The sequence below is a fragment of the Lytechinus pictus genome, chromosome 19, assembly GCF_037042905.1.
Source record: "Lytechinus pictus isolate F3 Inbred chromosome 19, Lp3.0, whole genome shotgun sequence".
Lineage (NCBI taxonomy): Eukaryota > Metazoa > Echinodermata > Echinoidea > Temnopleuroida > Toxopneustidae > Lytechinus > Lytechinus pictus.
In genome coordinates this window covers 6914422-6930046 of record NC_087263.1, presented here as the reverse complement: position 1 = coordinate 6930046, position 15625 = coordinate 6914422, and the positions used below count along the sequence as shown (strand labels likewise).

Genomic DNA, 15625 nt, shown 5'->3' with positions numbered 1-15625 from the left:
CTTCCCTTTCACTTTCTGGTCAGTCAGATCCCCCAGGGCCTCTTGACGTCACTGCCCCCAATCGTGGCCGGCGGTATCCCTTACGCCGTCGTGTTCCCCCTTCGAATTTTAGCGACTACGTTTGTGATTGACTTTAGCCTGCATTTATGCCCCCCCCCTCCCCATTGCATGTGCCTTGTCCAGCTTGCCCTTTACTGATGGACTCTCGCTGATGGACACTATTTTTTCGTGTATATCTTTTGGTTTTTTTATGCATTTTCATACACTTTACTTTTATGAGTGTAGTTATGTATGCTAATGGGTTCCTTAATGGGTTTAGCCTTTATTTTCAGCGACCGAACAAACACAAACAACAAGCCACCTCAATTTAAATGTTTTTTATTCTAAGTTGATAGTTTATTGCTTTCAGGATCCACACCTTACCAAACTAATACCTCTTCTTACTCCAGCTAGTTCGCCTACTACCAATTGCTGCGCATTTTGTGCGCTTGTGATAAATTATGCTGCGCATTTAATTTTTTTTTTTCATTTTGGGTTTTGTTTCACGTCCCATCAGTGGGTATGTCATCGCGTTAATGTTTGCGCATTTGCTTTGCAGTTGTTTGCGAGTTAACTCCTTTATAATATGACAATACTTTTACAAAGCTTTATACCTTGAATCATTGTAAATTTTTTTTCATTTACATAAGGAAAAAGTGATTACGCCAGTTGATTTATATATGACATTACAGCGCCATCTGCGTCAGTTATAGGGCAACACGTTTGTCCGACTCTTGACTTGATTACGGTTAATTAAATGTTGATCCTAACTACAAAGTTGCTTTCGTGTCTTAATTTATTGTCGCAGGATGGTTGACCAAAAGCTTGGATTTTGCTTCAGATGACCTCTAGCAAAGGCCAGTCGAGCCTTTAGGTGTATCTTCCTGAGCAACGGTGTCTTCCGAGGCCTGCGTCCATGGAGACCTCCTTTGTGCAAGACTCGCTCGATGGTGAACCGGGACACCTTCGTCCCTGACCGGTCAAGCGTTTCAAGTAGGGCCTTGGTTGTGGTCCGGGGGTTGTTGTTGACCTCTCTGCAGATTTTCCTGGCAAGTTTAGGGGACACCTTGCACTTCCTGCCACGCCCACTAAGGTTCTTCACAGTGTTGTACCTCTTGTGCTTCTTGATTACGGTCTGGACTGTTGCCACAGGGACGTCATACTGCTTTGAAATGGCCTTGTAACCTTTTCCCTCAATGTGGGCATTCAGAGGCCGTTGCCGTAGGTCCTCACTGAGCTCATTCTTCTTGGCCATGATTATCAGAGACAGAGAATAACCAGAATGCTTTCCTCTATTTATACCCTTTTAGAAAGATGCTATTTTCCATCATTGTTTAATGACTTGTTTATCAAAGAGGGTATTTAATTCATTGGAACATCTTGAAATAATTATAGAACAAAGAATAGCACATTCCCAGACAGTGAAAATAATGCGCATTGTCATAAAAGGACATTTTTGTTGAGGTTTTGGCAAGGGTATGAATAATTCTGAACAAGTGCAAAAAATAACTTTCGACCCTATCTATTATTATGCTAATGAAGACTTGCCAGCTTATATGTCAAATCATGCATAGCAACAAGCAGACAAAAGATACAAAGAAAGTTACATCATAATAGCTTTTACAAGTAAAGAATCTACCAAAGAATGTTTTTCCACAAGGGGTATGAATAATTTTGAGGACAACTGTATATATAACAACCTCAAAATCAATAGGCTTTCTGGGATCCATGCTAGTATCATACACACCAAATTATATGAGCCTAGGTTAAGTTAAACTAAAGTTATCTCGTTTAAAAGGATTGCAAAAGGGTAAGATGAAAACAAGTCACTATAACATTTACCTTAACCTTTTGGCCTCAAAATAAAAAGGCTTCCTCGGATTCATGCTAGTATCATAAACACCAAATTATATGAGCCTAGGTTTTACACTGATGTTTTCGCGTTTACAAGGACTGCAGAAGGGTATTATTAACATACGTCACTTTGACCTTGAACTTTGACCTTTTGACCTCGAAATCTAGAGACTTCCTGGGATCCATGCTAGTATCATACACACTAAATGATATGAGCCTAGGTTAAGTTAAACTGAAGTTATCGCGTTTACAGGGACTGCAGAAGGGTAAAAAGAAAATACGTCACTGTGACCTTGACCTTTTGACCTAAAAAATAATAGGCTTCCTGGGTTATATGATAGTATCATACACACCAAATTATATGAGCCTAGGTTAAGTTAAACTGAATTTATCGTGTTTACAAGGAAAAGTTAACAGACGGACGGACGGACACCGAGCGTGATACCATAATACGTCCCGTCGAGACGGGTGTATAAAAAGAGATCAGTAAATTGCTAAAATACTAGTTTTCACAAGACCTAACTTGCAATAACAAATGCAGAACAGAATAAGACCTGTTCTTATTTATCCACACTCTTTGGATTCAATATAAAACAATTCTTTGATTTTTTTCATTTTTCATCCGCAGTGTGACCTACCTAAACACAGTTGACGGCCCACAGGCAACGTACACATCCATTGTAAGGACCCGCATTGAGACTTATTACAATACAACGTAGCTTGCCTGATTTCGCGATCAATAAAATAGGCAATATAATTTTTAAACTCCTATATGGCGTTTGACCTTATCATCCTCATGAATATACGTGTGGTATTGCCCAAGGATCATTTGTACCATGTGTGATAACAATTGATGAAGAAATATAGGAATGAGAGCAAGTTGAATAAAAACTTGACCATTTGACCCCTAGATAACGTTTGACCTTATCATCCTAAACAACACACATGTGGTACCAACGATCATTTGAACCAACCAAGTGTGATCAAAATTGATGCATAAATAAAGAAATGAGAGCAAGTTGAACAAAAACTTTAACATTTTTTTAACAGACTAATAGACCAACAGGAAAAGTGATAACTAGATCTCTCTGCCGAACCTTGTTCAGACGAGACAATAAATGTGATATGTGGTATACCTTTGGGTCATTCTTGGTCACGTGTAATGCATGTGACCTAAATTATGGCAAATCTTGACTTTCATTTGTTAATTAGAAATTAAACTTTCAAAATCACGTTTCTGTGTGAAGTAACACTCATGACACACTTCATTAGACCTCTGACCTTGAATCTGCATATTGGAGACAGCAAAAAAAATATTTCCAAATTATGGCTGACTTGACATGTTAATGTTATATATTATTCGAATTACTAAATCTCAAGAATGTTCAGATTTATAACTAATTAAAGTCAAGAGTTTTCATCATAATTTCAGTCACACAGGTGACCAAGAACGGCCCTTCTCATTATCATTATTTTAACTATTATTATCATTACCATTATGTAATACTTTACCTTTAGTCTTGTTGACCTGGGTACAACCTTGTTCTTGTAAGGAAGGGCAAGGGTCACGGTCCCATCAGACACCCCACGTACCAGTCCAAATTGGTATTGGTTCTCTACAGCATTGGTGGCCGTCATATCGACTAGGACCAGGTCCTCATCAATCAGGCCTTGGTGAGAACTATCAATGGGTTCGTATTTCACTGTATTTATAGGGGAATAAAATATTAAAGGGATACTTCAGGCTGAAAATAATGTTTTGAACAGATACAAAAAATCAGACAAAGAAAACAGTGAAAATGTATCACATTTGGAAAAGGAATAACAAAGCTATGGCGTTTTAAAGAATTGAATTATTCCAGTGAAATAGTCCGAGGCATGTCTTCATGAATATTCAATAAGCAAACTAATGATGTCATACACCCACTTGTTCATTTGTATTTTATTATATGTAATTAGGTTTATTCAAATTTTTTCTACCAAGAAGTAAAAAAATGAATTGACAACTGATTTAAAGCATTAGTTATTCATTGCTACAACTTATTTTTCTAAGGAAGACATAACATAATTATACACTTGTATTCTAAAAAAAATTATATAGCTTGGAAAAATGCCAGACATTTGATGGAATTTCGCGCTTATTTTGCTAATTTCTCAGAAAATACGCATTTTCTACCAGAGCCATTTGGCACATATTTATATTTATATATACAAACACTTGGGTTGTCATTTTATTGGATTCTCTTCGATCTCATTTTGAGGTTGTTAACCACAAATGGTATTTATTTTAACAAACAACTTTATGAATACAAACAGTCCAGTGGTTTGATGTTAATTGTACCTTCAACAATGGCTTCTGAGATCTGTTTTAGCCATGGTATCTGTCTCCATGCCACATCACACTCTCTGTGTACTGCACTTGAAACCTGCATAAAACATGACAATCAAATCATCAAATATCGCATGATAACACCGAACTGAATAAAGAAATAATTTACCCAACTTCATTTAAAAACATCATAACTAGTATTAAGACTAAGAGTACTAGCAGGTTTCTAAGTATAATGGTATGAGTCATGGTTCTAATACAAGGACATGTATTATGGGTCAAAGTTTTATTTCAAATTCGTCCAACTGCCAACTCGTCTACTACCATTTGGTCTATCATCAGTTCCTCTACTCACATCATGGTCTACTTTCATTTAGTCTAATGCCATTCCGTCTCATAACCAGTTGGTCCAATAACCACTTAATCCATGTATCATTTGGTCTATTAAGAAGTGTTAATTGTGCAAAATGAATCAAAAGAAAGTGGGTATTAGACCAACTGGTTATAAAGACGAAAAGGTAATAGACGAAATGGTGATTAGACGAAGTGATGATTGGACTAAACGATTGTTAGAAGAAATGTTGAAGAACCGAATGGCATTAGACTAAATGAAGGTAAACAACGTGGTGAGGGGACAAGTTGGCAGTGGACGAATTGACAATTCACCAGGGGCAAATACCTAGGCCATTACACAGCAAAAACTGTGGTGTTACCTGGTGTACATAGAGGACTACACCAGTTATTTTACACCGGTGTTAAATTGGTGGTGTTAGTTTTACACCTATAGGTGTTATTACAACACCTATGGTTGTTACATTTACACTCTTTGGTGTTATGTTCAATCTCTAGGGTGTTATTTTAACACCTCAGGGTGTGGTACTCTATTAACACCAATTGGTGTCAGTCTTAACACCACAGTTTTTACAGTGTATGGTCAAGCAGTATTGTATGTCACCGCCACCTCCAGTCTAACCTACTCAAATCTGGCCAATTATATGACATTCTGAGAATATACAGTAGCCTTTGTAGGCCCACTGAAAGGATATCACACTAATTAACTATGTTAAAGGGATGGTCCAGGCCGGGAATATTTTTATCTTAATAAGTAGAGTAAAATTCACAGAGCAAAATGCTGAAAAGTTCATCAAAATCGGATAACAAATAACAAAGTTATTGAATTTTAAACATTTGCATTATTCCGGTGAATCAGTTCTTAGCATGTCTTTATGAATATTCATAACAACGTAGGTGGGCTGATGATGTCATATATGTATTCCCACTTATTCTTTTTTATTCGGTTTATTCACAATTTTTTTACCAAGAATAAGACAATTAGATTGACAACTGATTACGTGAATTAGTTATTTATTGCCACAACTTATTTCTCATCATCAATGGAGACACATAGTTTTCACATGCATGTGAAAATGAAACATTTATGATTTCATGTAATGACATAAGAACAAGGAAAGTGGGGATATGACATCATCAGCCCACCTAATAAATTTTCACGACGATGTGCATGTAACTGTTTTCTCAAAATATCGATAAATTTTAAAATTCAATAACATACATACATATAGGAAATTATGTTTCGGCAATTTTTTTTGTTTATATTTGTTAGAAATGTAATAATATTTTTACCAAAAATTAGCATTCTACTTGCTAAATAAAGCGAGTTAAGGCAAAAAAACTATTTTTACCGCAAATTCCATGTGCTTATTTGCATAAGCAGCACACGACACTGGCATCGGCGCGACGGTCCCAGACCAGTACAAAATGCTGCCGGGGCAATAACTTCAGAAATAGCCAGGGGAGCGTTTCATGAAAGGACTTGTCGGACGTTTTATCCGACAAGCTCTGTTTTATCATGGACCTAGGTCCATGGTTTTATCCGACAGTTACTATAGTAACATTGCTTCTCAACCAATCAGAATCCAGGAAAGTTGTCAGATCTGACAACTTGTCGGACGAAAATATTGATGAAACACCCCCCTCGATTTACTGGTCCGACATGAGCAGTAAATATATATATATATATATAAAACTGATACAAACAATATTTTCTCCTCTTTTGTAAATTATAAAAATGGGTCTCCAAAATTGAGAAATGGCTCTCCTAACTGCCTAAATTATCTTGTGTATGTGTGTACTGTTTGTTTTCCTTTTTTTTTTTTTTCTAAAGGCAGTAAAAGACAGAAAAATAAGCTGTTTTTTTTTTTTTTTTAGTTTTTTATATTTTGGGGGAACATTAAATTTTAGGTTTAGAAGAGTAAAAACTGGAAAAACTGGGTCTGACACAAGCAGGTTGGACCAGTAGAAAACTAGAGTTAGTGTGGAGCCCTGGCATAATTAATTAATTAAAAAAATATAAACAATCAATTTATCGAAAATTTGGCGATCGCACAATCAGCGGCCGAGATCTAAAGGGGGCTCAAATTGAACCCCCCCCCCGTATATCCTGCTCTGAAATGGCCCAATTAAATTACATGTAGGGTTAAGACCAGCTATTGATAATGCAGTCAATGATAAACAACACAAAGTATCTTCACCACAAAGTTCAAATAATGAGCTTTGTGACCTTTGACCTTGAAAATACAAGGGGGGGTGCAGACTCACCTTCGACCACATTTCAAGGAGTAAAAAGCAAATCAGGGACATCTGATAGCTTCCAATGTCTTGGAAGGCGTCCTGGTGTCGAGGTACTTCTCTACACCCCAAGAACGATTGCAATACATTCGCAGAAGGGACTGTGAAAATCAATAGAGAATTAAGTACCAGTAAACTACCCCCCCCCAAAAAAAAAAAAAAAAAAAAAAAAAAAAAAAAATTAAATCCAAAAAAAAAATAATAATAAATAAAAAAATAAATAAATACAATAAATAAATAAATAAATAACTGCAATCTCATTTGGAAGTATTAATTCATCAATGCAAAAGGTAGCCTTTTGACAAGGCCTCGTGACTTGCTATATTCCTTGTCAAGTAGTGGCTGAGTAGAGATTAGCGTCCGACGAAGATAATCGGCGCGACCCGAGGGCGAGATTGAGCAACTTTAGACATGAGGCCTTTTGAAACCTGGAGGAGACGTGAATGCATAAAATGTCCATGAGCATGCCGATGCGCCAGTCCATAAAGAGACAAGTGCCATTCTGTCCTATCTTGCTCGTCTTCTTATTTCACATAATAATCTTATAAATAATGATAATCATAACATAAAAATATTTTTTGAGATAACATTGGAACTCCCAATTAAATCTTGTAGTTTGACAACCCCTTCCCCCTTGGGGAAAATATAAGGCATTTCAACGATTCATAAAAAATCAGATTTCATACCTAATTTTCACCTCAAAATTTCTTGCCTACTTCATAGAGATACAAATTTCAGAAACACGATTTACAAAACAAGGCTCCAGCAATAATTTCAATTTTAAAAACAACAGAAAGAAACAACTTTACCTCCTTCACTGCTTGATATCCGATCACATTTCCACGAAAGAATACATGACAAGGCCTCTTTAATTCCAGTTTCCTAGATATACAGGATAAAAGAAAGGAACTACTTTACACGGCAATGCACAAAGGATAACACAACATTTATGTACTTATTTATTTTTTTTACTTTATAAAACTTTAATGAAATTTTGCTCCTGCAACAAATAGGGCTATATTTACTTGTAGAGGTTAGATTTACATTTGGCTTTTTTATAAGCTGCAGATTTTCCATCAGAGAAATTGTCACTGGAGGAAATGTCATGAAACCGTTAGACTACGTGGATATGTAAAGAAATCTGGGTATATGGTCTAACTGGAAATCAGACAAAGTGGTGCATGGGTTACATGAAAATCACGATTAACGGAGGCCCCCACCTTCAACGATTCGCGCAATATTTTCGCCGCGCAAATATTTTAGACCGCGCCGCTCACTGACTTTTTACTTTCAAGTCTTGCACAACTTTTGAGACCAGTTTTGCGTCACCCAAGTACGCGGTTCCGAAATTACGCAACATTATGTAAGTGCATGTCAGACCAACAATAGCTCAAAAACGTGATTTTGTGTAGAAAGTCAATGCAAATTGTATTTTCAACCGAAATTCATAAATGTATGATTATTTTTAGTGTTTGCTGGTCTAAATGTATTTATTTTATGCTGTTTATGATGTCAGAAGATTCCACAACAAATTTCATAGAAAAAAAAAAAAAGGTCCAAAAAACAAAGAAATACAAAAGAAATTGCAAAAAAACCAATAAAATACATAAGAAATTGATTTGATATCGCAATTCTTTTCATGTAAACTTGCTAGGAACACCAAAAAGAGTTTTTTTTATACACCCGGCCATATGAACTCCCAAAATACCCCGGCCTAGGTAGGGTTAAACCAAATGGTAAAATGGTAAGCAGATGACGCAAGGGTTGTAAACAAACTAGGATTACACAATTTAGGATGAAAACAAACAGAAAATAGAGAGAGTGGGTGTAGACCAAACCACAATATATAAATAAAAGAGGAAGATAAAGAAAGGAACCTACCTCTGTCATTGTGGAGACTTCTGACCCATGGCTTCCCGATGGAACACTTGATGTCTGATGATGCCATCGGTTCTTAGGAGGTATGCTGCTTTCCATACACTGTTGGTTTGAAGTGCCACTTGGATTAAAAGATCTACTGACTCCATTTGATAGGACTGGGGTTGATGCAGAACCGGATTTATTAGAAATGCCGGCAGGGGTGGTGCGACCATTACTTACAGTTGAACTTGATGATGGAGTGGACACACTCGGATGGCTACTAGAGATACTTCTGACTCCACTTGGTAGTACACTGATTGGCTCAGAACCGAGTCCAATGGAACTTCCTGTAGAAGCCCTGCGACCATTAGTTACAGATGCACTTGCCGATGGAGTGGACACACTCGGATGGCCACTAGAGATACTTCTGACTCCACTTGGTAGTACACTGATTGGTTCAGAACCGAATCCAATGGACCTTGCTGTAGAAGCCCTGCGACCATTAGTTACAGATGAACTTGATGATGAAGTAGACACACTCGGATGGCCACTAGAGATACTTCTGACTCCACTTGGTAGTACACTGATTGGCTCAGAACCGAGTCCAATGGAACTTCCTGTAGAAGCCCTGCGACCATTAGTTACAGATGCACTTGCCGATGGAGTGGACACACTCGGATGGCCACTAGAGATACTTCTGACTCCACTTGGTAGTACACTGATTGGCTCAGAACCGAGTCCATTGGACATTCCTGTAGAAGCCCTGCGACCATTAGTTACAGATGCGCTTGCTGATGGAGTGAACACACTTGGATGGCCACAAGAGATTCTTCTACCGACTCTATTAGACAGCACACTAGTTGGTGCAATATCGAGTCCATTTGAGATGCCTGCAGAAGCGGTGCGACCATTATCTATTGACTTTGTTGGAGTGGACACACTTGGATTGTCTCTAGAAAAAGTCCTTGAATCTACTTGCATTGTTTCAAAGCAAACCTCATTGGAATGTGACAGCGAAGATTGACCCTGCATAGAAAGGTTCCCAAACTTGGAAGGGGTTTCGGAAGAATCCATTGAACTTGAGCTGGGTTGATTGCCTAGAGTGCTAGGAATGTCCTTGACAGAGGTAGAAGCGGTCTGCGAAGATACCACAGGACTTTTGTTGGATGGATTGTATGTTGATGCAATGTCAGCATTATCCTGTGCAGTAATTGTCTCATTCTTTTCCCTTTGCTTCTCATTTTCTTTCAAGGTTGACGGTAATTTTTCACCTCTTGAAAGATTTGGGAATCTTTTCTTCTTCTTCATGGGAGAGCATTTCTTACTTCCACTAGTCATTGAGTTGTCAGGTGACAAAGTAGATACATGTATGTCTTGGGATTCACAATGTGAAAGTGCAGGGCTTAGGGTAACACTATTGGAAGGAGTGTCCTGCGAGAAAGAAATACTCTCAGATTCGTCCCCTTGCAGCAGCAAGAATCTTTGTTGTGGATCCAATTCTGAAGGAGACCAAGCATTTCTTAGGCAGGGAAGAGTTTTCTTTCCATCACTCTTTTCAGGGCAGTCAGAATCTCTTCCAGGTAAGTGGCCGTTGGAAAGGTTGGACAAACCAGAATCTGCCTCTTTACCACAAAATGCTGTTGCTTCCGCTGAAAGGCTTTTTTGATCTTCAGTGTCCTCACTGTCAAGGCTACAACTTAACTGAGAATCTGTAGGGAAATACTGTCCTATGGAATTATCAAGGGGTCCATCCTGTTCTTGATCGGATGATCCTCCAGGACCATCACTGTCCGAATCAGTACAATCTGTGGCGAATTTCTGTTCAGGAGAAGAAGTGTCTCTGTGCATACTCGAGGAATACTCAATTTGGTCATCAAGAACAGGTTGGAAAGGCCGGGTATCAAAACCTTCTGAATTGCCCATCTGATCATCAGGCTCGGCACCGCCAGATGGTGAAAAAGGCTCAGAAAAATCAACACAAGAAGGACAAGTACTTTTACCAGAACTTGGATAAACTTCACGATCATCACACTCAGGATCCTCTGAAGTGGGCCCATTTCTCAAATGTCTAGAGTTGTCTTGGTCACTATCACGATTTGTTTCCGCTTGAAAAGCTAGATCTTCATAAGATTCGTTGACTTCTTGCTTTACTCTGGCATGCCGAGTTTGACATTCTGTCCTTTGGACATTGGCCTTCTTTTTGCTTTTCTTTTGCCTTTTCTTTCTTTTGACTTTACCATCATCATCGTCTCTGGTGAAAGGATCCGGTAAATCTGAGTCAGAGTCTGAATCAGTCTCCGAGGATAAAAGTATGACATCACTTTCTAGCTCGTCGTTTCCCACCTTCTCACTTTGGTTGGGGGTTAAATTCTCTCTCGATCTCACTCCCCCTGATCTTCTGTGACTGTTCCATGAAGAGATTGAAGGATACTCCTCATCCTCACTATCAGAAATCACAATCAAATCGTCACCCATGGTACCGTCACTTCTTTTCACCATCGACAGTACCATGAATTCTAGGCCATCCTCGGTTCTGTTACACCACTACGCCAATCATTACACTTCTGATCTTGTTAATATCTTTCAGATTTCTAGGCTTGTCCACTTCACTCTCGATTACTGTCAAAGAGTTTTCTTGATTAGACAGGTTTGCTGCTCCAGATCTTTGAAAATCTTTGTATAGAGACTTTTGAGTACCGCCAATCTTAACTTCTATGGACTATGAGAATCCATTTAGTATCTACATATATGTCCATCTGAAGGTCCTGAAATATAACCACATGTGACTTTCATGAAGCTTAGCTGTCAGATCAGATCTGGTCTTTCCAATAAGAAAGAAGTCCTCATCAGCTGATCATCAAGGTCCTGGTCATCCACTCACTGGAATGTTATCTCCATGCTTCTCGATCCTTTAGAGTCACCTACATGAACGGAATAAAAAACAACATTAAGTTTTGAGGCGTGGCGAAGAATCCAACTGCTGCAGCTTTATGCAATTTACTAAAATATATGTAATAATTTATTGATAAAGGGAACTAAATTAGCATAAAAACTTGGAACAAAGACTCGCCAAGAAGTGCCTCAACATTTTGTGTATTAAATCCATAAATGAGAAACGCTTGAGGCACCGAGATGACAATTTGCGAAGCCCCTGCATGGTGTTCTGAAATCCCACAACATTTTCTAAGGCTGTATAAACCTGTATAATAGTCGACACTTTTTGCAATTAAATCTAAAGAGGGGAAGTTCACCCTAAGAAGATATTGGTTGTAAAAATAACCCCTCCCCCCCCCAAAAAAAAAAAAACAATAATGATAATAATAAATTAATAAATAAATAAATAAATAAATAAATTAATAAATAAATAAATAAATAAATAAATATATAAATAAATTAATTAATAAATTAAATAAATAAATTAATACATACATAAATAAATTAATAAATTAAATAAATAAATAAATAAATAAATAAATAAATAAAAACTATGACGCTTTAGGATCTGGCTAAAACTATTCACATCGAACTTTTACTAATATTGATGTTCCCGAGCGTGAATAGTTTTAGCCTAGTTGGAGAATGGGTCAGTGTGTTTTTTAAATCCCTCACACCTGTATCATTCCTCATCACATCAAATAAGAAAAAAATAAAGAAAACAAGTCAATAACTTATAAAGGATTTCATCAAACTTTATGGACATGCTGAACGCTTGGCAGGCGGCCCCCATCCCAGTGCTAGGCTCACACAGTGGGATGTACACAATGGATATAGCTGCCATGCGCGGCAGTGTATGCGTCTTGAGCGCACTGTGCGTGTAGTGGGGGTCGGAAAAATATATACTTCATTTTTTCTCTAGGGAAAAAAGAGACTATGCGTGAAGCCAGCAAAGAAAATGAACTATATCATGGCAAACATTTTTACCTGCGGCCTTGTATACCTATTCATTTTCTCCTTGTGTGCACTCTCAATGCAGCAATCTTAAGCACAGGAAATAATAATAAAAAAAAAAATTGGATGATATCAGGTTTGAGGAAAATTCATCAAGGATTGAAAAAGCTATCAACGGTACTTAGAATTAAAGTTTTTGATTTGTAATGTCATATACGAGCAGCGCGGCCCACTAATGCAAAAAAAAAATATGGCTCATGATTAAAAAAGTTTTTCTTTCAGGACACGATAGAGCCACATGTAATTTCAGAATTCAGAATTCAAGATACTACAGATGTTCCAGAATCGTTATCACCACCCCTAAAAACATGGTTGAATAATGACACACTTTTAGTTGAAAATTCAACTCATGATACACTCTCAAATACACACTCAATTGATGATACACTCTCACTCAGTGACACTCTTTTGAATACAAATTCAAATGGTTAATACTTTCTCAAATTCAGTCAAATGATGGCACGCTTAGATCTATGAACAAGAGTGTCGCTAAAGCGAGCACATAATAAGCCCGCCTGTAGCGCGGAAAATCTGGTCAAGCAAGGACTGTCTGACCTCAAAAATAAATAGAATTCCTGGGATCTATGCTAGTATCACACACACCAAATTATATGAGCCTAGGTTAAGTTCAATTAAAATTATTGCGTTATCTAGGACTTCAGAAGGGTAAGATGAAAACAAGTCACTGTGATCTTAACCTTTGACCTCAGGCTTCCTAGGATCATAGTCCGCTATTGTCCGGATGCGACCATGCAAACGCAAGCTGAGTCCTCGATGAAAATCATGTGAAATGAGTAAATCTACACATCATTTACGCATCACTGAGTTTTCATTTAAAATTTTACTTATTTACTCATTGACTAGTTGTCTCGTTCTTCGATGCAGTTTACTTGTCCGTTTAACTCATTTACTCGTTGTCTCGTTTCGGTCGATTCTTTCAACACCATATTCTTGCAGTGCCTCCACGAAAATTAGTTTAACAGCCACGTGGTGTCATACAAGCGATCATGCGAGAGCAAAGATCGGCTGCCTGCATGCAATGGAGTCAGAGTTTGACTAAATTCTTCAGTCTTCACCGGTAAGTCTGTTTTATGTTTACGTTTTCATATGGAAATCTTACTTAAATCTGCTGTTGTTATTAATATTAACGGCATATTATCGTGAAATTCCTTTCCTGACATCCATGTATTTAACTTTGATGAAACAATCGCCAATTCATGTAAACAATGAAGTGCTAATTTAGCACTTACAGTGCTTGTATAATGATTGCACTACGAGTGCTGATTTTCTAGTTTAAATTTAAACTAGAAAATAAGCACTCGTAGTGAGTCACTATCCAACGCTTTTGAATCCTGCTCTTTTCGTGATGGCATGATCATATTATAACAAGCATGGTATCATTTTAACGAAAATCAAATGATCTTTTCAATGAAATTTTGATTAAAATATGCATTGTGTAAAATTGGGAGTTCGGAGAAATTGATTGCCAAACACAGATTTCCAAACTTTTTGAGGGTTTTCTATATGGTATATATATGTATATATATATATATACATATATATAGCTTATTTTTAATATACTTTATATTTGGTCTCTCCGGCCGCTCGATTCTCAATTCTCCCCCCCCCCCCCCCTCCTCACATTAATGATCAAACTCAAAAGCCTGATTGCAAAGGACTATATTCCCCCCAATCATGATACAAATTGTTCTATAAAGTATAATTATATAAATCCACATTCAAGTATCAAAAATAATTTCCATACGAAGAAATCAAACTTTAAAAAGCCTTGATTTCGAGTGACACTACGCAAAACATATGGCGTTGTATAGCTTCCCGAAAGCCGATTTCGCGTTTGCTCCCTTTTCATTCCCGAGATCCTTTGCAGTGACATACGCCCTCACGCGACGAACGCTATTTCTATTGCGATATAAGGTTTCAAACCATGGAGTGGGGCCGTGCAGATGACACTCTTGCCCTATTTGTTTTCAACAAAACTACATGTTTAAAAGTTAAAAGTTACATGTTTAGTCAAAGTTAACTACCATCATACCTTCCAAAAGTCAACAAAGGAAATTCACGTTCTTAGTGCATGCGGCTCAGCCGCGCCTGGCCGGATGCAAATAGAGAACTCCGCCTGGTCCTCCGGCCTCCACTGCCGATCGATGTACCGGTACGGTATGCTGGCTAAGCTGACGCGCGGCGTGTATTTTTTTTTACCGTACCGCTATTAAACGCGTCAAATTATCTGATTCAATGCCGCAGAGCGTCTTGAGCAGAGGCCATTGTCGCTTTACGCAAACAAGTGCAATAGTGCAATACTACAGAGGTAGAATTGTGCAATACGCATGCGCGTGGACTCAATTTGACATGAGTACACATGTATAATAATTATGTTTATATTTCTATCGAGGTTTTTACCTGACTGCTAAGAAAACGCGAATGCCTGTGAGCAAGCAACCAGAGGACCGACGGCTTAAGGTCCTCTCCGAGGGACCTAATAAGGATAAATTGGGGTGTATTGTAATGGTAGTTTGCAATAACAAGTCCTTCCCAAATTCGTGCAGATTTATTCTATGAATATACTTAGAAACAAAAAACTTAACTACCTATAGTAATAATCTGCTCTATGTTTTGTCTCAGATCTCATAATTCAAAGGGGTAGATCAGTAATGGTTTTGAATTTTCAACCAAATTCAAACATCATGCTAACATTGCATTTATGGAGTGGAATATTATTCAGCAATTGTAGAAACCATTGGAAACCATTACACTATTAGAGATGAATTTGATTAAATTACTTAACAATCGATTAGGATTATAATCGGTTTAAATTTTTTTTTCCCAAAATAAGGATGACAGCTAGTCCATTAAAAATGTAAGTTCTTGGTCGCTAATGACAAATTAACATAATTCTAACATATGCATTACCCCAAAATAGGCAAA

The 15625-nt window shown here is 37.6% G+C and overlaps 1 protein-coding gene across 1 annotated transcript; it reads right to left on the bottom strand.

The window, feature by feature from the left end:
- Nucleotides 1-532: 532 nt before the first annotated feature.
- Nucleotides 533-11653, bottom strand: LOC135157590 (mucin-4-like). The gene is made up of 5 exons (XM_064113828.1): nucleotides 8753-11653; nucleotides 7681-7753; nucleotides 6842-6972; nucleotides 4235-4319; nucleotides 533-3596 (listed from the first exon to the last, which is right to left on the bottom strand). Exons 1-5 carry the CDS (start codon nucleotides 11240-11242, stop codon nucleotides 3322-3324), a joined length of 3054 nt encoding a protein of 1017 aa, XP_063969898.1. The 5' UTR covers nucleotides 11243-11653; the 3' UTR covers nucleotides 533-3321.
- Nucleotides 11654-15625: the final 3972 nt, after the last annotated feature.